Here is a 22,764-nt window from a genome sequence, read left to right on the forward strand (position 1 = left end):
TTGCACAGTCCACTTACCCTTTTATACTATTGAATTAATTTTTTTTTATTAAGTAGATTATTTCATTTCAATATAAATGGTTGAGAATCTTCAATTAAACATAACACAATGATTATTGTATATATATCTAAAAAATAAATAAAGTATATGACAAATGAATTCGTATATGGTGCATTTAAAAATAAATAAACTTATTGTATTTGTACAAGTACCATTATTTTTTCCATTATTGTATTTTTCTGCTGAATATTCAAAACATATTTTTCTTGAAAATACCAAATTATATATGTCAATATATTTTCTGTATGATACAGATACCATATTTTACTATAAATATGGTATGTACTATGGATGAGACTGAGCATGTGTGGACAATCGTCAAATAGGCCCATATCTTATAAGCTTTGAGTGGGTTGGGCTTCTAGCGTTGTATCTTGACTCTTCATAATATTCAATGAAGTTTGCTTTTGGTTTCCAAAAAAAAAAAAAAAATTCATATATTCCGTCAACATTTCAGAAAATAGTCAACACACACCCTCTTGAGCCATCTACTTTGGTTGCTCTTTATTTATTATACCAATACTATGACTCTGTAATTCATGCACATATTAATTAAAGAAGCTCAAATAATATTCAATGAAGTTTGCTTTTGGTTTCAAAAGAATAAAAAAATTCATGTATTCCGTCAACATTTCAGAAAATAGTCAACACACACCCTCTTGAGCTATCTACTTTGGTTGCTCTTTATTTATTATACCAATACTATGACTCTGTAATTCATGCACATATTAATTAAAGAAGCTCAAATAATATTTCAATAATATGTAATTGAAATTATATAAGAAATAGATAATGAAACTAAAAAGTAAAATGACTTTCAGGTTACAAGGTGAAAAATATACTGTATAAGATCAAATTTTTATTAAACTAAGTAGATTACGAAATAATTTAAAATAAATAGTGAAACTCTTTTAAAATTTCATGAAACTTTTTGATAATTGTGTTTTAATTGAATAAGTTTTTAATATTTCTTAACTTTGATAATTGACTTTCACTTACGCTTTTTTTGTTTCGGTGAAAAATTTTGTTTAAAAATAAGTTTCCATGTTTTTTAGTATTTGGTAGCATCAAAAAAATAAGTCAAATGAAAATTATCTTTGATCAACAAAAAAGATATAGCTTATTTTTAGAGATTGTTTTTTTCTAATTTTTTTTTTTTTGAAAAACAGCTCTATCTCAAAGTAAACTAAATAATGGAAATTAGAATATTATTTTTCAACTCATCTAAGGTTGCTACCAAACATAGGAAAATGAGATAATTTTATATAAAATATTTTTTGAAGAATGACTCATCTTCTAAAAAAATATTATTGTTAAAACAAACAAAGCAATAAAGTAAATTATGTTAATAATTTTTATGCACTTATAATGCGTTGTATCATGTATGGCTAAAATTATGCCATACTATTTGTTAATAGTTTTATTGAGCCGCATGGTATAAGCATAATGACCTAATTTTTTCCTATTAAAAAATAATGCTAGATTATTAAAAAAATGGCAGTCACTTGGAATAGGCAAAATGACCAATTTTTTTATTTATATTATATATTTTTAATAATCTAGCATTATTTTTAATAGAAAAAAATTGGTCATAAAAAATATAATATAAATAATGCTAGGGGAATTATGCAATTTACACAAATATTTAATAAATGGTAGTTTCTTGATGCAATGATAATATAATCATATCTCATTAGTAAATATCTTGGAGTCAACCTAGGGATTTCTTCTTAGTAATTACCTGCTGAGTATAGATAGGGAACTACACGTCAGGTAATAAAAAACCTCCGAAAACCATATTTACTAGTGAAGAGGATAAAATTAAAGAAGACAGGTTCATTCATTAAAGCTTGCCATAGGCGACGGTACTGAGATAATAAATAATCAAAACAAAAAGAGCAAGATGACTAATCAATATACCGAACGGAAAATAAATAAGATGGGTGGATCCTCGATTAAGGATGGATTTTGGATGGACGGACACAAGAGGATTGATATCGAGGCCACGTGACATCTACATGGCTTTGAGGATCTTTCTCATAAGGAAACATCTTTCTAAGCAAGAAACGAAGGTCGGTTCCACTCTACTATAGAAACCCAGATCCCTTAGAAAACAAGGTACACATAATTTACCCCAACTCTGACACTTTAGAATTGCAAAAGTTCTCTGACTTAGCCTTTGGAGAGTCTTTGGCCGGTACCACCCTAATACTCTCTGTAGGGTTTTTCTTATTCTTTATTGTATAAGTTTTGTCTAGAGCACGTGAGAACTGTATTGTTTATTGATGATCTTTAGCATCATCAACTAGTAGCCAAAAAAAAAAGAGTCAAACGATTTGGTGCAAAAAGAAGATAGCTACTTGATACAACTAGGACCTATAATATCTATTTTTTTAATTACAATAATATATATGATATATGATATTAACACAACAATTAGAGAAATAGTGATTACCAATAATACATTTATTACTTTAAATCAGTGACAGTTAAAAACTTTTTAAAATACTACATGCTATCTTATGTGAAATTAAAATTATATATCATTTGCGTATTTCAGTTGACAAAGTATATTATGCACAGTCAACAGATATATGAATCTAGCGTCTCACATAACGCGTGAATCGCCCAGGTGAAAAAAAAAAAAAGGAAATAGCCAGTGGGAAACTGGGAAAGTGGGATGTCCCCATCCATCCACCGACTGACAGGGAAGTAAACAACAGATAATCGTGAAGGTAGAATTGCAATAGAAAGTTCTCAGCCACCAAGATTTACTAGGCAAAGTGCACGACAAAAACACACTATTTGACCAAGTTATTTATGAGAAGGGGCCACAAACCATGACCTGATCTGAGAGTAGTTTCTGTCAACCACTACATCACACTGTTTGATGGAGTCTTGCTTTGCTGTTCTCATTAGAGGTTTGGCATCCAAAAATGTATGAGAATTGACCCACTAGTTTATCAATGTATAAGAGAATTGATCCGTTAGTATATAATATAGCATTTTAATTTTTAGTTTCTATGTACAACTTTTTAAAATTTTATAATTTTTTTCTCACTTTTTTAAAGTACAAGTATATTTTAACAAAAAGTTTTCAATAAAAAACTAAAATTGTTTAATTTTAATATACTTTAATACAATTTTAACAATAAATTTTAAGCAGAAAATTAAATAAGTGGTACCTAAATATACATAAATTTGTCTGTTTAGCCTAAACTTATTTACAAAACAATTTGGTGAGCAACCATTCTCTATGGCATTAAATAAAGAATAAAGCCTTATAAATTCTAGAGCCCCAGAAGAGAAGAACAGGTGTCCATTTTTTGGTAAAGACTTATGGGCGCCGACAAGAAAGTGGATTTTTGATGGATTATTTTGTGCATTCATTAACTCATTTGATAAGACCATGAAAAGGAGAAGAACTTTCAACTAATCATTACCAAATAAACAAAATTGATGAAGTCTTTCATTCTGACTTTTGCATTTGAAAGAATAACTACTTCACATACAGGGGTTCTTGTTAAGGTGTGAAAATTTTGAGGAAGTCTTCCTTCTGACTTTTCCTTTTCCATATGAAAGAAGAAGTACTTCACATACAGGGATTCTTATTAAGGTGTGAAATTTGGAGGAAGTCTTCCCTCTGACTCTTGCTTATGAAGAATGGAAAAAGTTAAAAAACATCTTATAATTTAGGATTTGTCTTACTTTAAATATTTTGTTAACTAGATATCTCTTGTTATTTTAAATATACATTGACAAGTGGTTGTGAGTTTTAATCTCCACATTTTATTTAGTTAGTGGGTGATATGGCAGTTTCTCATTAAAAAAAAAATATTCAGTTAAAAAAGTGTTGGAGATAACAAACCCTATAAACTATGGTAAATGATAACGAATATCCTGAGAGCATTGATTTAGGAACTATTTTAGGAAAGTTTTTATAAAAAATTAAAGAAAATAATTACTATTTTGATAGCTTTTTCTATCTTTTATAAAAGTAGTATCAAGACTTTTTTGAATTAGTTTATCAACATTTGCCCTAAAGTTGCCGGTTAACATGACCAATAAAAAAGAACTACATCATATTTCTTATTAAGATGGATTTGGATTGTTTTTGTTTAACATCAATTTTGAAAAAAATGAATAAAGGAAAATATAATAAAAAGTTAAATTTAGACACACGACTACAATATACAAATTTTTTTTTTTAAAACTTATTAGGTGACACGCTGTCAGTTGATAAAAAATAAAAGTGATATTAATAGTTTTTTTTTTCTAGATGAATAAAAATAAGCACATAGTAATACTAAATATATGGATAGAAATGCCCACATAGTTACACTAAATATATTGTACCACAGCTGGAATTCATTCCCTCCCTTGCTCCCTCAAGTCTGGCACCAACTCGTCCAAATGGTGTAATGGTAAATGACACTAATAGTTGATCTATATAATGGTAATTATTCACAAATCTCAACTTATTACATCAAAAAGTTTCCAAACAGTTTGATGCAATTAATTTAACTCATCCGCCAAAAATATATGATTTGACTTATTTTCTTAACAAAAAATTATTAGGTCCACAGAGGGCCGTAGAAGTGGTTCTCATTGATCCCCCAATCAACAAAATGCTGATATTTATGTAAATCTGACATCACTTGGTGATTTATTACATTGGTTTCTTATGTTGATTAAGAAGCTGACTCACACACTTGCATAGATGACATTATTTTGTTTCCTTATACTAATAATTTCTTCTTGACAAAGCAACATTACATAATTTACATTATCAAATGTTATGATGTACACTTCAACACTTTGGCACCATCACATGTTTGACAAAGTATAAACCACCTCATCCACCTCCTTTGTCTTACATAAATTAGATAATAATTTTTTTAGTGAAAACCAAAGTGCACATATATATATATATATATATATTAATATATTATATATTATCTTATATATTATCTTATTCTTAGCACAAAGTGTTATTTTGGTCATTGCCAAATACAAAAGCCCGGGAAAAGAAAACCCGGAATGGAACAAATATAACTAACACAACCCATTCTTTCTTTGAAATTGTCAGCCTCAACCAAAGTGGTAATATATCAAACACATAAATATAAAAAAAAAAAAAAATTTGTACACGACAAATGATAAAGCTCCAAATACAGAAAAATAGAACGACTTTCAGTTCTATGAATCTCTTCCAATTCTATCAATTAACTTCATGGCTGTGATATATCTTCAGCCATTTTCAATCCTAGTTTTCTTCTCTGTGTTTTTGTTCATTCCATTCTCTCATTGCCAATACGGTTCTCCACAAAACATTGAAACTTTCTTTCCATATGATCTATCTCCTTCCCCACAACCAGGTTTTCCCACCACCCCATCAAGCGTTCCTCCCCCTCCATTGCCATCACTTCCGACATCACCGACGCCACCACCACAAAACTCATCATCCACAAGAAATAAGATTGTGAGGGCTGTAGCTATCACGGCAGCCGGGACTCTGGCTCTGTCTGTGCTTCTCTTCTTTATAATCCAAAGGCGCGTCGCGGCAAAGCGCGAAAGAGAGGAAGGTATTAGTGCTAATTTGGATCATGGTCAGCAGCCTGCAGCAGGGGCAGGCAATGAAGTGAAAGATTTGGATGGGAGTCTTAAAGGTTACATTGTGGATGAAGATGGTTTGGATGTGCTTTATTGGAGGAAACTTGAAGGGAAAAGCTCCAAGAAAAGTTTCAAGAAAGAGGCATTACATAATTCAAGGAATGAGGAACAAGAAGAAGGGGTAGAAATAAATGAACGTCGACAAAGAAAGTCTGAACCTATACAAGAAGTTCCTCTTCTCCGAGGAAAGTCTTCAACTTCCCAGGTCATACTTGTAGAAGAAGTAAACGACTCGGATGATGATTCAGATCAATTTAGTCCTTCTTATCCTCGTCCTGTTGTGTTTGGAATCAAGGATGATGCAAAGCCAGAAGATTTGATTCAAATATCAACTCCACCCCCATCTCCTTCCCCACCATCCTCACCTAAACCGCTTCCCCTATATGCAAAAAGCCCTGCACGGCCTCCTCCTCCGCCTCCTCCACCAATCCTAGCGAATAAGAATCTTGCACCGCCACCACCGCCACCACTTAAGGCAGGTGGTTTGAAATCATCATCTAACGTGCCCCCGGCTCCTAATGCCAAACCGGGTCACAGTAAATCAGGAGAGTCTTCATCTGGGACAGGAAATGGCCATGTCAAGATGAAGCCTTTGCATTGGGATAAGGTGAACACCAACACAGATCATTCCATGGTGTGGGACAAAATTGATGGTGGTTCTTTTAGGTAATTGTAATTTGCATTTCTGGATTTCAGATGAGTTATGTTATATATATACACACACACACACAATCATCTTTGGTTGGTTTTTTTGCTGATTCTTAATGGTTTCGATTTGGAACTTTCAGGTTTGATGGAGATCTTATGGAAGCCCTCTTTGGCTATGTTGCCACCAGCCGGAACTCGCCTCAACGAAACAATAATTCAACGGATGGAAGCTCACAAGTGGTTATCCTTGATCCTAAGAAGTCTCAAAACATTGCAATTGTTGTGAAATCTCTGGCCATTTCTCAAGAAGAATTTCTTGATGCGCTTACTGAGGGCCAAGGCCTAAATGCAGATGCTATTGAAAAGCTGGCCAGAGTTGCCCCAACTGAGGAAGAACAATCAAAAATTCTAGAATTTGATGGAGACCCCAGAAGACTGGCTGCTGCTGAATCCTTCCTTTACCGCCTCCTGAAAGCTGTTCCATCAAGTTTTACTCGTCTTAATGCTATGCTTTTCAGATTGAATTATGACTCAGAGATTCTAAACCTGAAGGAATCTATACAAACACTTGAATTGGGTTGCAAGGAACTTAGAACACGAGGGCTATTTATGAAACTTCTAGAGGCAATCCTCAAGGCTGGCAATCGTATGAATGCAGGTACTACCCGAGGGAATGCTGAAGCCTTCAACCTTAATGCTCTTCGGAAGCTCTCCGATGTTAAAAGCATAGATGGAAAAACTACTTTACTCCATTTTGTTGTGGAAGAAGTAATCCGGTCTGAGGGGAAACGGTGTGTTCTGAATAGGGATCGTAGCATGGGTCGTAACATGAGTCGTAGTAGCAGCCATAGCAGCACCAGCAGTACCAGCTCAAATTCTGAGAGTTTAACACTGAAGGAGGAAAGAGAGAAGGAATTTAAAATTCTGGGATTACCAATGGTAGGTGGCCTCAGTTCCGAGTTCTCTAATGTAAAGAAAGCAGCCAGTATAGATTACGACACCTTTGCTGGCACAATCTCGGCTCTCACAGCCCATACAGCAGAAATTAAAGCACTTTTGTCCCAATGTGGCAATGATAGAAGTGGAGGAGGGTTTGTAAGAGAGATGAAAGGTTTTCTTGAAGCAGCTGAGGAAGAACTAAAGGTGCTGAGAGAGGAACAAACAATGGTAATGAAGCTTGTACAGAAAACAACAGAATATTATCAATCAGGAGCTTCAAAGGACAAAGGAGCACCCCCACTTCAACTATTTGTTATAGTTAAAAATTTTCTTGATATGGTAGATATGGCATGCATTGAAATTGCTAGAAACCTGCAGAAGAAGAAGTCAGCAACTACTGTGGGACCATCATCGCCACATTCAAGGATCTCAGTGAGGTTCCCAAACTTGCCTGAAAATTTCATGTCTGAGAAGTCAAGAGGCAGTTCTAGTGAATTAGATGATTTTTAAGTTAGGCCTTCATCAGTAAAGGATTTTTTTTTTTCATTTTTTTTTTTTTGGGGGGGTATAGGTATAGTAGCAGGATTTCGTTGTATATAGATGTAATTCAAATCACATGATATGAATTGTGAAATGAATAGCCTGATTCTTTTTATTTTTTCAGTAGAACTGATTCATCTTTTACTGCATCAAATTGTTTTCTAAATCCTTCAGTCACTGGAAGGCTAGAGGTTTTATGAACTCAAAACATTAAGAGATGTAATGAAGATCAGGGAAACTTTAAAGACTACTAAAAGTGTAATGTACTAAAAGAGCAAATTAGGAAACGAGCAGAGATGCATGGAGATAATTTTACAGAACCTATGGTTGTATAGCACTAGTTTAAGTCTAGTTTCTCTTTGTACCACTTGACTCAAAATGCAGTACTTACGTACAATATAGATAGATTGTACACTTTCTTGCTGTTGTTATTTACTTATTTGGTAAAAGTGTCATTCATTAAAAGCTAAGAATTAACAAGGATCGTTTTTAGGATCTTAATTTCTAGAATCTTTGATCCATGAAATTACGTCCTAGAATTATAAAATTACAGCGTTTGATTCATTAGTCACATTCCCATTAGATTCCATAAGTTATGGTTGGTTCATAACATTCCCAGGAATAATACTATTTTTATCATGAATTTCCCAAAATTATCATACGTATAACATTTAGACTCTTGGAAGGAATGATGAAACTTGATTGAGTTAACTAATCAACAACCTACAATCACCAAGGAATGAGACTCAAAGGACTCTTTGGATGTTCAAAAGCAAAAAAAAAAAAGACTGTTGGATGAGGTGGGATTTCTTTAACAAATGGACTATCTCTTCATCCAGCTCAACTTTTAAAATTCAGTAACCAAAAATGTAAGGCTAACTAGAGGCCAATCACAACCGTCCATTTCTCAGCAACTACATTGGTAGCCAACTCCACTGATCTAAAAAAAACCTTCAAACCATTGATCTTTGAACTGACCCCCAAAAAAATAAATAAATAAACCTACCACTTCCCACATTCCCTGGGTTTCCAACAAGTATTTTATTTCAATGACATTGGTGGTCATTGAGAAGCAATGACATCTGTGTAGAGATTGAGTCATGCAAGAGTCCATATCAAAGAGCTATCTACAGCTCAAATCCTTTAGGAGCACCAGGGTCCAGGTAAATTAATCTCCATATGCCTATATACGTTAGAAAGAAAATAACAGGAAACTCTACATCAAGTTGTCATTTAAAATAAATGGTAGAAAATGAAATCATTTAGAGAGAAAAATAGAGCAAAATCAAGGATTTATGTGGTTTGGCTTGATGGCTTACATCCACAACAAAAAGTTCTTCAGTGATTATTGTTTTACAGATTATTTGCCCTATGTTTGTAACTACTAATTCCAACTACTTTCCCCTCTATTCTCATCTTCCTTTGTTACAAACATAAGCTAATATTGATTTATGAGAATCACTTGATTGGACTAAAATAGAAAGACAATAGATATTCTTTTGATTTTAGTCAATCAAGAATATCAACATTTACTAAATGTGAAATTCATAATAAAAATACAAAAAAGTGTGACAGTACAAACACACTAAAGTTGACTTATAAGAATCAATGATTGGACTAAAATAGAAACACAATAAATATTCTTTTGATTTTTTAATTAATCAAGAATATCAACATTTGCTAAATGTGATATTCATAACAAAAAGTGTGACAAAAGATTTGTATTCATGATACACTAACACCATTAATGCCGGTGTGCTTTAAATATAGATACAAGCAAGAAACCTGTTAAACCATTAAAGAGAGGGAAATAGTGGGATTTTTATGAAAAAAATTTCACTGGCAGGTCCTGTGCTTAACTCTCTCTTTTTTTCTTTTTTCTTTCTTTTAAGCTATATTAAAATTCACATATTAATACAGTACATCAAAAGTTTATACATAATACATGGATGTCCACTGTATGACATCTTACAAAAGTTGAGCACACAAAAAGGTGGGAGGATCAAAACAAACACACTTGGACCGTGATAGGTCTCTGCCTTTGGTTGCCAATCACTCTGTGCAAGAGTTAGCTTCCTGATGTATATGGCGAACCTTAGCTCACCATGCTCTAGAAAGTAGGCTCCTGCAATCATTCACAAGTATGGAAATCTGTGGAGGGTACAAAACCCCCATGGATAATGTTGAGGAAACTTGCAAACAAACATTAAACCCTCCTGGGCTGTGGGAGCTCAAGTGATAGAATTTGAGGGCATGCTGGAAGTTGGAATGGACAATCTCTGCTCAAGGGAGTTGATTCATTATATTCTTACTTTTTGTGCTTCCCAACTAAGCATCAAAAACTCGTAAATTTCTTTTCTTTATTAATATTTCTTGGTTTATAGGAATTTGAATAACTCAATTGCTTATGCCTTCAATTCCCACTAAAATGAAAAATTTATTCTAAAGACGAAAAATAAAATAACATTGAGAAATTCAATAAAAGGTTTGGTCACTCCACAATATAAAATCTTGATCAAACCATAATGGTTCACCTAGGCCAGATTATTATTAGGAACAGACATCATAGTTTCAACTTTCAGCTTTCAACAAAGTAACCAAGTGCCAGAACAAATATAGAATGGCAACCAACCACAAGAATTAAATTAATTCTAACTGTCCAACAATTTATATACCTTTTTGTTTGCTTTATCTATATTTGGTTTGAGACTAAGGGTAACAATTTGCTATGTAATCTAGCAGAGCCCCAACCTCTTCCATATCTCCTACACATTATTAATATGGGTTCTCTTCTAGCCATTCAGATATGCAGTCTGCGCCTCATCAGTGACTATTTGCTTTTGGCTGAATAATGTATTATGGCACAAGTCCCGTGGAGAAGCAATTCCTTCATTTGTATCTTCTTCTTCTACAAAAGGATTATCCTCCAAACCAGATATGTTTCTTACAAGATGATGCATGAGTCCCAAACAAAGAACATGGTTCACCGATGAGTCTCATTCTTAGAAACTTCCTGCATAATTGGATTTATATTACTACAGAATTAAATTCAATGGGAGGAAAAATTAACTACTCCATTAATAACTTCACGAATGTAGCTTTAACTCATTAAACAGAGAGAAGTTCTCATGGTGCATATGCAATTTTGTCTTCCCCCAAACACAATAAAAACTCTCTCAAACCCCCTCTTATAGTTAATGATTTATGAAGCTCTTCAGTATTACTATAACCTTGTTCTTAATTAACTGAAAATATGGAAAACTCTTGACTTGTTGATCTAAATGCCAGGGAACCAAAAGCTGGTTGATTAGGCTTGGGAACTCATTCATTAAAAGACAATAAGTAGTGCGTTTCCTGTAGGAATAACAAAGGGGGTGAAAAGGCTAAAACAACGGTGCTTTGGGCTCCTAACATAAAAATTATCTTCCAAATGAACCATTTTGGCCTCTCCCAAAATGGGGAAGACAAAACATGGGGCCTTATCTTGTCTCAAATGTCACTTGTTTTGAGTTTAGAAGGGGGAAAAATGGAACTTATTTCTATCTTGAATATTAATGACGTAGCCAAAAGCAAAATTTTAAGTGGAAGGTAGAAGCAATTCTTCAATGGTTCTATGAATGCTGCTACTATGAATCAAGGAACACTTCTAAGAGGGCCAGATGGGTGATGCTGCCAAAGGATTTACATGGTTATTAACCCATATATACTCCCATGCCTCTAGATCCTTAACAAATGCACCAATCTTTTAGACAAAATAATGCAAAAAGTTGTCACAAACAGTGAGAAATCATCACGGTGATTGTGGCCCACTTAATGTGATGCCAGCTTGACAGAATAATTTTAACAGCAAAGCAGGACAGCCATGGACCTCACCACTTTAGTCTCAGCAAAACATATTGTGTAAGCTGCCTTAAGAGTTAAGAGTTAAGTTGTACATTATGTAACTATACATGGTATCCCCTATTTAGATCATTCTTTCTAACAGATTGCAATTGAACAAGGACACAGAGATGTGATATACCTTATCTGAAGTGCTTTTTGACATTTTTGGTCCCCGATAAAAGCCTGGCATGGGTGTAGCTTTGAAGTTAAGACTCTGTCTTAACTTTCTGATTTCTGCCTCTTTTTGCTCCTGTGTCAAGCATAGGGAGTTCAGACATGCCATTTGTGTAGACTGAATAAAGTAATCTTCTGATGAACTAAAGACGGTATTGTTTGAGGACATCTTTGAAACTGTATTATTCATTATGAGAATGTGCAGCTATAGAACAAACTACGATGAAAAGGGAACGACATGCCCTTTCTAAAGAGAACTATTAAAGTAAGTGTACCTTTGATTTTGATTGAAGGCGTGTCTTCTCTACCTCTTTAGCATTAGACTTTTCCTCCAATTTCTTTAAAAACTAAAAATAACCAAATATGAGGTCAGTAGAAGACAACATTGAAACTTCATCAAGATATCAAATGAAATTATATGCCTGCATAATAGAGATTTTCTTTGGGGGCGGGGGGGGATCATGTTGGTTTTAATGGGTACCTCCTTTCTTTTTTCTGCCCTTTCATCACTTTTCAAGCCAAAAGAAGAAGGGGCCGCCTTAACACTTCTTTTATCTGCACCGCCTGCTTTGAGTGACCTACTCCAACACAGCAATGCAATATTGAACTTTCCATAATAGTGGATCAAAGATTTCAAAAATTAATTGAGCAGCCCTAATAATTTCATTAATGCAAAACAAATCAGGGGACTATAATTGGGTGATTTACATAACAGCAGGTTAGAGGCATTCAATAGCATTCTTTCAGAATTGCTTCTTTATTGAATTGGAATGGATTGGTCAATCAGATAAATTATTTTTCACATTATGCTTAGTTCATTTAGACCTTTGTTAAAAGGAAATTTATGTACATTGATATGAACAAAAGCCGTGCTGCATGTAGATCAATGTTGGACAGACAAGAAACAAAATTTTGATAGAAAGGAGATAATTAGAGTGAGGACAATGAGATAATTGAATTAAAAGACAAAAATGGATAGAATTGAATCTCCTTGTTTTGGTGAGGAAGTGGTGGCACCAACAGTTAAGACTGGACAATCAATATAATTGGACACTAACAATCACATATAAAATATGAGAAACTGTTCGGATCTCACCCCCTATTCCACTTGCACTACCCTCCTTGTTCTGTTTTTGTTTAGATTAGATAAAATGATCGGTTCAAATCAAAAACTAATTAACTATGACATAGTGATAGTAAACATATAGAACCAAACAGTGTTAAAATTCAAGTATCACATGGATTTAAGCCAAAATAAACTACATTACATGATTACATGCACAGCAGTATGCAATGGCAAATAGTGTGGAGCCAAAACATTACCCTCCATTCTCTTTTTGTGGAGTCATAGAAGTGGAAACCATTGGTTCTGTCCCCTTTGTAGCCACCTATTCAAAAAAAGAAAGTACCACAAAATGAAAACCTGATTCTACATAAGCCAATTTCAACTTTTTATCAGTAAAGACAAGAGTAGTTGCTTAAAGGTTTCTTCTTTTTATGGTAAGTAAAAAGGTTTCTTCTTTTAGGCAATTGTTGTAATGTGATAAACCTGTTTAGGTACTGGAGATCTCTCATCACTAGAAGATTTCGGTTGGTTGTAATTCTTTTGAAATGACTTGAATGCTCGTTTGACAATGTCCTTGTCCCCCATTTCCTCCATAATTAAGGATTTTCGATTCGTTGTAAGCGAAGCTTGACCAGAATTTGTAGGACCCAAGCTAAAGGAAATGTGCAGGGATTTAGGAGCAACTTTCTTACTTTCAACAATAGAAGGATTTTTCCTCGTTGGTAAAGATGAATCATTTCCCTTCTTTGTTGAAGATCTTGATGCAGATAATGCTGTGGAAGTTGGTGCAGCCTTTGACACTTTAGGAGTGCTAATATGTGATGCTTTAGTTACAGGTGATGCCGCTTTAGTTACAGGTGATGCTGGTTTCTTATTTAGCCTTGCCACATTTCTCTCCTTACTCAATGGAGTAACCTGTACAAGCGAAATCAAGAAAACTATGAGCCTCCAGATACAAAACAAAAACCAAAGTTTATAAGCATTTAAAGTTTGCCAATAAAGATCAATTAGTTAAAGAAATAAATCATTTCACCTTCTTAGATTCCTTTGGATGGTCCAACTTCGCCTTTTGGTCCTTAACTTTTGGATCATTTCCTATCTTAGCATTCAAATTGTGCAGAACTTCCTTTATGTCTCTAGATTCAAGCAAAGCAGCTTTTTTTTCTACTTCTTCTTCTTTTACCACAACAGCAACAGAAACTTCCTTTATGTCTTGAAATTCAACCACAGCAGTGTCTTCTTCTTCTTCTTCTTTTACTAAATGGGTCAATTCTGGGTTGCTTGACCTGGGGCTATCTACTGAGCCACCATTTTCTTCTTTCACTCCCTCAGCTAATGATCTTTGATCTTCTATTCTGATTGGAGTGTCCTCCTTCAGATCATCCGCATGGGCCCTAATCACCTCACTGACCAGGTTGGTTTCTTGCTTAACAACTTCTTCTGTGGAACCGTGGCTATTAGATGCATTGAATTCAGAACCAGCACCACTACCATTACTAGTCAGATCTGTAACATTTAGATTCTCTGGCCTCAACTGATCATTTTCAATCCGGTTATCTTGATCCATTACCTCAGCTTTGCGAGCAGCAATCTTCTTGTAATGGGCATCGAAGTAGGCTGCTTTTTTAGCTACCGATCCAGGTGTTGCACACTTCTCAACTTCTTCTAAGTACTTATTGGAGGAGAAAGCTGACCATTTCTCCCAAGACAGTGAATCATTATCAAACCTACCAAAAGAAACAGACGCATCCATACCAGGTTTTGAGGCAGCTGTGATTGTCTCTCCCATCTGTGCATAAAACAGAAAAAACACCAAAACCCAATCATATTTTCAAGCTAAAGCACACAATGACAACTCAAAACAACAACAAAAAGTTGGGAAATTTAGCTAATTACAGATAGTTAACCAATCAACAAGCCATAAAAACAAATAAAACAAATAGGGAAAGAACAATAAATTAAAACAGATGGGTCACTTCTTAGAGATTTAAAGACAAATTAGGTGTACTACTAGTGTACTACCTTATCTTCAACCCTAGAAACATCTGCTATTGATTCACCCATCTCAGTGTCAGGGTTGAATTACCAATGAGCTACCGCAAAAAAACACAAAACTGTATATGCCATAGCTTGGAACATTCAATCTATTCACTAGATCTCGTTGAAAGACCAAAGAGTAAGCAAAATCACCATGGACTCATGGAGTATGGAGACAAAAAAAAGAAGACTCTGTAAAAAACTGTAAGCAGTGAAGTGTAACAAAGAAAAGATGACGTGTCCATGTGTTGTGTCCTACATTTCTGGTTTTTTTATTCTATTTTTTCAATGACACAATTATCACTACAACCTTTTCCAGTAATGACAACCTTGTCTGCTTCTGGGACTTCTGGAAGGTCCTAAATGATAGGTCCAATCAACAACAACAACCAAACTGTTTGAAAAAAAGAGATAGAGATCAGAGTTTCAGATAACCCATTATGATGATACTAGTTGCAGATTTTTTTTTTTTTTTTTTTGATTGTTTTTAAGGATAAGCATTTGAAACTTATCTAAGCTGAAAACTGGTACTGCTAGATTTCCTTTTTAGGTGAACATTAATAGAATCAAGACTAATAATAAGGTACTATTTCTAGTTTAGATGAAAAGCTAAACCGTTTGGTAACAAAAAGAGAAAAGATAGTGTTTACACTTTACACTACCAAATCTTTTAATGAGGACATTAAGATTTAGTTGGGTCAATAATGGTGGTTCAACAAATCAAAAGTTGAAGCATTGAATAAATTAAGACATCACAACCATTTTTTTAACAATTTTCTATGCAACCAATTTTCATTCATACTCTTCAGATTTCTTATTTAGGGCTTCAGAGAGAGACTTGACTTTGAAAAACCACTAGACATTTATCAGACCAGCCATGAAAATAGTTTAAAACTTTAAAAATAAATAATAATTAGATGGTAAGGAAGGCCCACTTTAGAAAAAGCAGTGTAGTAGAGAGTGTTTGTGGGTGTGTGTGAAAGTTACATGTCTCTCAAATAAATTATCAAGCCTACTAAGGCCCTGTCTGGACCCCTACTATTGAAATGTTTAGACAAAACGACATGTCAATATTATTGTAAAAAAAGATATCCTAACTGAAGAAAACGACAATGTATTAATTGTGGATGTGCTCCTACCTAGTCACTGCATAAAGGCCTTATTATTTGATAGGAAGAAGAAAAATAATGGAGAAAAAATATATGAGATTTAAAATTTTAAAAAAAAAAAAAAAAAAAAAGAAAAGAAGAAGAAGAAGAAGAAGAAGAAGAAGAGATTAATATTTTGTATTGTAAGAGTTTCACAGAAGACACACCAAAAAAAAAAAGTTTTTATGTTGTAAATTCTTAATAAATTTTTGTATTTAAATATTTTAGAACAAAATTAAAGAATCAAATTGTCAAATCACCTATACAGTATATTTTCTTTATTCTTTTCATTTCATTTTAGATACATTAAAAATGGTAGCTTAGATAGAAGATAACCATTACTTTTTTGGGAAAAACTTGCGTTAAGTATTCACTTGTATTATTTCTATTATGATTATATTTTTAGCCATATGTCTTCATCTCAATGGATCCAATGCACTACACCCAAGTCAAGTCCTACTTAGTCTACAAATTAAAGAAAATATCAATCTGTCAGTAAGCAAAAACAACTTGCTTGATAGCCTCGCTTCCATTCCATGCATGTTTTAGCTTGTCCCAACCAAACCTCGTCCAAGTTCTTCCATTTTTTTCTTCAACTCACTTTTCCTACCCTACCAAAATGGACTCAAAAGATGACCAATACAAAGGAGGTTATGCTAACCAAGATCCTAGGGCATTGGTGGAAGGGTCGCAATCATATGGGCCTAGCCCAAGCAACTAATTGGAGTTATAGAAGCGAATTAGACCACAAAATATAAAAATTAATAAAACAATACCATATTTCCATGAATTATCCTTAACCAATCAACATCATCAACTTGAGTGGGCTTTTACTTCCCAAATCAAATACTCTTAACTTGCCTTGCATTTTTCTTCTCTAATGCTCTTAAGCTACTCAATCATTTCCCCACCATAAACTTTTCACTAAACATCACTCTTCAACATTTGGTATATATATAGCTTAATACTCTTGTGCTGGTTAAAAATCATATCCCCAAAGCTGAATGTTTTCTTGTTTCATTTCAATGGAAACCAATTGGTCCCTTTTGCTCCAAATATTCTTCTGCCTAGTTCTTTTATTGGGCCAGGCCACACCCGATCCCGATCCTCTTCAAGATTATTGCATTGCAGATAACCAAAGCCCACTCTTCATCAATGGTGTACCATGCATTGACCCAAACAAAGCAAAACCTTTCCATTTCACCACATCAGTTCTGTCCAAGCCCGCTAGCTCTAACACCAGCCAATTTGGGTTCAATGTCAGAACGATCAACACCGTCGATTTACCTGGGCTCAACACCTTGGGCATGACCATGTCCCGAATCGACATAGTGCCGAAAGGCTCCGTCCCGCCACATTCACACCCACGGGCTTCGGAAGTAACTCTTTGCCTCAAAGGCCAACTTCTAGTGGGCTTTGTGGACACCTCTAATCGTCTCTATCAACAAACATTGCGGCCCGGTGACTTGTTTGTGTTCCCAAAGGGTCTGCTCCATTTTCTCTACAATCTAGACTCAAGGGTCCCGGTCCTATTGCTGTCTGGGTTCAGTAGCCAAAAACCAGGGACTCAATTGGCATCAATGGCCGCATTCAAATCAATTCCTGATATTCCTGATGAGGTATTGAAGAATGCGTTCAAAATTACCAACCAAGATGTCACCAGGATTCGAAGAAACCTTGGAGGGTGATTATACTTACTTTTTGGAATAAAGGGTTTGCTCACAATTATTTATTCTTGGAATGTATGCTTGCTTGTGCTGGTGGAATTGATAACCTCTCTTTTTTCCATGTAAAATAGACTATTCAACGACCATATTGTGATCCTTTCATTTTTTGTTTTTTTTTGGCTTGAACCATATTGACAAACTGTGAATTTGTGATCCTATTTTTTAAGTAGTACTTTCATGATTCATGAATATGAAAGTATGACAATAAATAAAGTCAAAATGAATGGAATTGAATGCATTGCATTTTGTAGCAAAAAATCATGGCAGTGAGGGCTTTTAGGTTTTGGTTTTGCTTGGCAAAGGAGACGTGTCTAGAAAGCAAAGCATCATCTATAGACCAAGTAATTTCACCAAACACTTGGCGTAGTTTATAAAATTGAAAGGTCTCTCCACATTTCAAAGAACGCAATCTTCATAATAAATTCTTCAACTAGAAAAAAAAAATTCTGGTAAATCTTAATCATAAATTTCCAGATCTTGTTATACGGGTCATGCCTATTATTATTTTTTTTTAGTAATGTTTAGTTAAATGAACTGTTGGGCATGTGACCAATGGCAAATGGCCCCCATTAAAAACTTGATCAGGTAAATCCCATGTGAGTAAGCGACCAAATTAAAAATAATAATAATAATATAAACATTAACCCTCAAGATGGGCAGACTTATTATTGCACCAAATGTTGTTTTATCTTATATTAATCTCTCTAAAACAGTGACATTTTGAAAAGGTAATAAGGGGATATTGAATTGAACTCGTCCACTTGGAAAGTTAGTGAAGCAAAATGAAATATGAATGCTTAAAATCTTTGTCGACTGGATAGAATTCTATGAGCACCTATTGAATATGACGGGAATATTTCTCTTCTGTTTTCTTTATTTTTGTCTTCATATTAAAGGTAATAAATAAAAAAAAGGTTGAAAATGAAACCTGACCACTATTCAGCTTCGATTTTTACCATATGGCATGACACGTATTAAAACAAAGTTGTCACTCATTAGGAACTTGAAAGGAACAAACATGGAATTACCACCGAAATTCAAAGAAATAAACGTCATAGACTTAATTGACCTGGAAAAAAACAAAGAAAGTTTCGCAAAAGCATTAAAAGCCCTGGAAGAATCCAAGGCTGTTCAAAAAACAAATTAAAAAATACAAAGAAGAACTACGTGTCAGGCTCTCTGACCCCCATGAAACAAACGCACCTTAGAGTATCTAATATAAGAGCTAAATACAAAATTATCTCAACTATAGAATATAAACCCACAAAATAGGCCTCCAATATACTCTCAATACCTGGAATTTTTTTGACTCATGAACAATAGTTCATCAAGTCTGATGAAACCTACCCTTCGTTCTTCAAATGTTTTTTTCTATCATAATAATCAGATATTTAATAAAAAAATGTTAGAAAATATCTAGTTAAAAAAATAATAATAATAAATAAAAAAATAAAATTTAAATGAGATAAAAAATATATTAGAAAGTGTATTTAAAAAAAGTGAATAATTAACCAAATAAAAATTACTGCTCATTCTTCATTCCTTAAAAAAATTTATCTAATATAGTGAAGATGCTCTTACAGGAATATTTTTTAGCTAGCAGAATTCAATAGCTTCTCATTTCTCCTGCTCAACTTTCCCATTATATTTTTTACCTTGAATCACTGCGAACCTGTGATCAAATTCAATCATAACCTGTAAAAGTGATTGACCCAGCTTTTCCTTTTCTCTCTTCTTTTGTCTTTTAAGTAGAAGTGGGAAAAGTAGACAACACAGCAACTCAAAGCTTTGTCCATACGTCATTGGGCAAACAAAAAATATCACAAAAGTTCAGAACTATTCAACCATCACAGTAAATTTAACACATAATTGAAAATTTTGAATGATACAACAAAACAACAAATAAAAAAGAACAAACTCCGACTGTCATTTCTCAATTTTTCTTCTCCTCTATAATCTTTCCACAGTCCCATAATACAGATAATAGTCCATTACAACACATTGAAAGAAATCAATCCACCAAAAATTGTTCCAAAGAATTGGAACCCCCATGAATTAAAATCAAGAATTAAACCAAGAAAAAAAATTTAAAAAAAAAAAAAAAACCCCACCAAACCCTTCTCTATTAAAAATCAATCTATGTACAAAGTATGAAAGAATCTTTCAACAATGTAACAAAAAATAGAAACAAAGAATAATCATAAAAAATAGCCCGAATACCCAGCCAACGTCGTAGTAGTAGATGACCCAGAACCCGACCCGAACCCGAGTCGTTGACGATCTTTACCGTGAATGAAAAGATCGTACGGCTCCCAAAGCCTGTCAACCTCGCAGGGCTTCTTGACATCAAGTCTCACCCATGGCTTCCCTTTCCCACTCCAATGTAACAAACTAACCGGACCAGGATGCAACGACCTACAACTACCTCGTACATTGTCGCCGCCGAGCCCATGTTGGTTCCACCTATGGTGTATGGGCTCCACGTGTCCCGCGAAGACCAACAAAAATGGTGGCAACGAACCCAGCTCGTAGATCCTCTTCTGTCTCTGCACTTCCATCCAGTTCTCAATTCTCTTCCTGTAGTTCCCTTCTCTCCACTTCACCAAATCCATGACCATAACCCCGGTGTTGAAGTAGCAAGGGTTCCGGGTCGAGAATACCCGGGAAAGAACCGGGTCGGACCAGAACGGGTCCGTGAAGTACTTGGTGAAATTCGCGTGGCAGTACTCGGGGGCCCCGATGACACGCGTCGAGGTCAGGTTGGTCTCCCAGAGCTTGACGATGTCGTCGACCACGACCACGTCGGAGTCGAGGTAAATCACGCGGTCAACGCAGGAATCGAGAATGTCTCCGAGGTAGTTACGGGCGTAGTTCAGCGGGTTCTCGAGGGCCTGTCGGATCGAGGAGGAGATTAGGTTTATCACCGTGTCTTCGCGGAAGATGTAGACCTTGAAGTTGAGGGAAGGGAACGTGGATCGGACGAGTTGGGTCAGGACCCGGGGACTCGCCGGGTCGAACTCGGCCGACACGAAGTGGAAGAACACGTGCTCGGGACACGACGCGTGTCGCAGGACGGAGTGAACCGCCGCCATGGACCCACGTAGGTACTCCGAGTCCAGCGTCATCGCTATGTGGATAAACGACGCGTCGCACGAGGACACGTAGGACTCCTTGTTCTTCATCAGCGGGCACTCCTTTCCGTTACGGTAGTCCGGCGCTTCGGCAAACCGCGACAACCCATCAAGCCCAAGCCCATCTCCGCGAAACGACCGTATACAGAGACAAAACGGCGGCAAAAGAACCGACACGAGAAGAAACAAAACGACGACGCTTAATCTGAAAGGAAGCATTACTGGGTTTTCTTGGGTTTTTTTTTTTTTTTTTCTTTGTGGGTTCTTGAAGAAGAAGAAGAAGAAGAGAGAGATGGGTTTTGGAGATTGGGTATAACGAAGTGTGAGGCTATAATAAATTTCTTTCTGCTTCTTCTTCTTCTTTGTTGTACATTTGTAACAAAAAATCAATACGCGGTTTTGCTTTCCCTGTGAAAGATAAAGAGAGAGAGAAAAGTGGGGACTGGGTTTTTTTTTTTTTCTCTCTTTGAAAGAGAGAGAGAAATTTATTGCGTATTTATATGGGATTTTTACTAGCCTAGAGAGACTCCTTAACTCTGAACTGTCCCTTTCTGTCTTTTTCCTCTCTCTCTCTCTCTCTCTCTCTTTTATGCGGAAAAAGTCCCATTGGTGAAACCGCTGGTATGGTAAAGGAAGGAATAGTTTTCTTTCTTTGTTCTTTGTTCTTTGTTCTTTGTTCCTCTTTTTCTTTTTCAATTTTTTGGGTTTTTCCTTTTTCTGGGTTCGGATTTTTTTTTCTTTTTGGTTATTAATAGGGGTGTGGAATGTATTTTATTAAAACGCGCTTGAATTTTAGGAGGATTAGTATTAGAGCAACACGTAATTTGGCTAACGAAGAGTTTGAATTTTTGTGATCATAACTCATAATAACGTATTTACGCGCTTTTGTAATTCATTGACTACAAGGAGATTTGACCTAATTACCTGGACATAACAAATTTTATAACGGTTTGACCGAGAAATTGTTAGTCATAAGTAAAATTTAGATCAAAATTAATAAAAACTTTGTTAACTTAATTTAATAAAAAAAATTTTTTTTTTTTTGGGTATTTATAGTATTATTTGGTGCCTAGATACATGCAGCTTAAGTGGGTATGATTTCACCAAAATTCGAAGTTTTCTTTCCCATACTTAAAACAAATGTGTACTTTCTTATATTTCTTTGGGATAAATGTTCTTTTTAATTTCAATTCATTCAAAATATATTTGTTTATTTGCTTTAGTTACGCAAACGCAAATTGGATTTTAGGAAAAGAATTATCTTCATTTTCAATAGCAATGGATTCATTTTATGGTTTAAATGAAAAAACAATGGTAAGTATTTTGAAAAAAAATAAATTATACATTAATTGGCGGTCAAAGTAAGCCAGATTTTAACTTATCCAAACACAAATTTAATTATGATTTTAGCTAAATTCAACTTATGAATTTTGAAAAGTGTACTAGAAAATGCTGCCTTTTGTTTTTTTGTGATAAAATGCTGGCTTTTATTGGACTTGCCAGGGCACACATAGTTAACCATAATTTTAGTTTTCTAGAGGAATAAAAAAATGCTAAAACCAATTCAATTATTTAAAAACAATGTAAGCAATAACTCAAAGTCATTCATAAGTCATAACTTACTATTGCACGATTGAGTTATTATGCCATATGTTTAATCCCTTTTTTCTCCCTCTGAATGGGGCCTTATGTAAAATCAATATCAAAGCTGAGTGTCCCTTATGAAAAAGAAAATAAAA

General features: G+C 34.7%; 4 protein-coding genes across 5 annotated transcripts; 2 read left to right on the forward strand and 2 right to left on the reverse strand.

Annotated features, from left to right (window-relative positions):
- Positions 1 to 5,141: 5,141 nt before the first annotated feature.
- Positions 5,142 to 8,226, forward strand: LOC115979414 (formin-like protein 4). Its single transcript, XM_031101445.1, has 2 exons — positions 5,142 to 6,399; positions 6,522 to 8,226. Exons 1-2 carry the CDS (start codon positions 5,294 to 5,296, stop codon positions 7,828 to 7,830), a joined length of 2,415 nt encoding a protein of 804 aa, XP_030957305.1. The 5' UTR covers positions 5,142 to 5,293; the 3' UTR covers positions 7,831 to 8,226.
- Positions 8,227 to 10,316: 2,090 nt separating this feature from the next.
- Positions 10,317 to 15,649, reverse strand: LOC115978654 (protein WVD2-like 7). Of its 2 annotated transcripts, none has more exons than XM_031100490.1 (8): positions 15,330 to 15,649; positions 14,016 to 14,771; positions 13,466 to 13,897; positions 13,240 to 13,304; positions 12,398 to 12,494; positions 12,192 to 12,263; positions 11,882 to 11,992; positions 10,317 to 10,873 (listed from the first exon to the last, which is right to left on the reverse strand). In XM_031100490.1, the coding sequence occupies exons 2-8, from the start codon at positions 14,769 to 14,771 to the stop codon at positions 10,844 to 10,846; spliced, it is 1,563 nt and encodes a 520-aa protein (XP_030956350.1). In that variant the 5' UTR covers positions 15,330 to 15,649; the 3' UTR covers positions 10,317 to 10,843. The 2 variants fall into 2 exon arrangements, with proteins under 2 accessions (XP_030956350.1, XP_030956349.1); XM_031100489.1 differs by lacking the exon at positions 15,330 to 15,649 and adding an exon at positions 15,005 to 15,306.
- Positions 15,650 to 16,926: 1,277 nt separating this feature from the next.
- Positions 16,927 to 17,996, forward strand: LOC115978655 (germin-like protein subfamily 1 member 1). The gene has a single exon (XM_031100491.1). It carries the CDS (start codon positions 17,172 to 17,174, stop codon positions 17,853 to 17,855), a length of 684 nt encoding a protein of 227 aa, XP_030956351.1. The 5' UTR covers positions 16,927 to 17,171; the 3' UTR covers positions 17,856 to 17,996.
- A 1,801-nt stretch (positions 17,997 to 19,797) lies between these two features.
- On the reverse strand, positions 19,798 to 21,499 carry LOC115978656 (probable galacturonosyltransferase-like 9). The gene has a single exon (XM_031100492.1). It carries the CDS (start codon positions 21,242 to 21,244, stop codon positions 20,093 to 20,095), a length of 1,152 nt encoding a protein of 383 aa, XP_030956352.1. The 5' UTR covers positions 21,245 to 21,499; the 3' UTR covers positions 19,798 to 20,092.
- Between the last annotated feature and the right edge of the window lie 1,265 nt (positions 21,500 to 22,764).

Source organism: Quercus lobata, chromosome 3 (genome assembly GCF_001633185.2).
Source record: "Quercus lobata isolate SW786 chromosome 3, ValleyOak3.0 Primary Assembly, whole genome shotgun sequence".
Taxonomy (NCBI): Eukaryota; Viridiplantae; Streptophyta; class Magnoliopsida; order Fagales; family Fagaceae; genus Quercus; species Quercus lobata.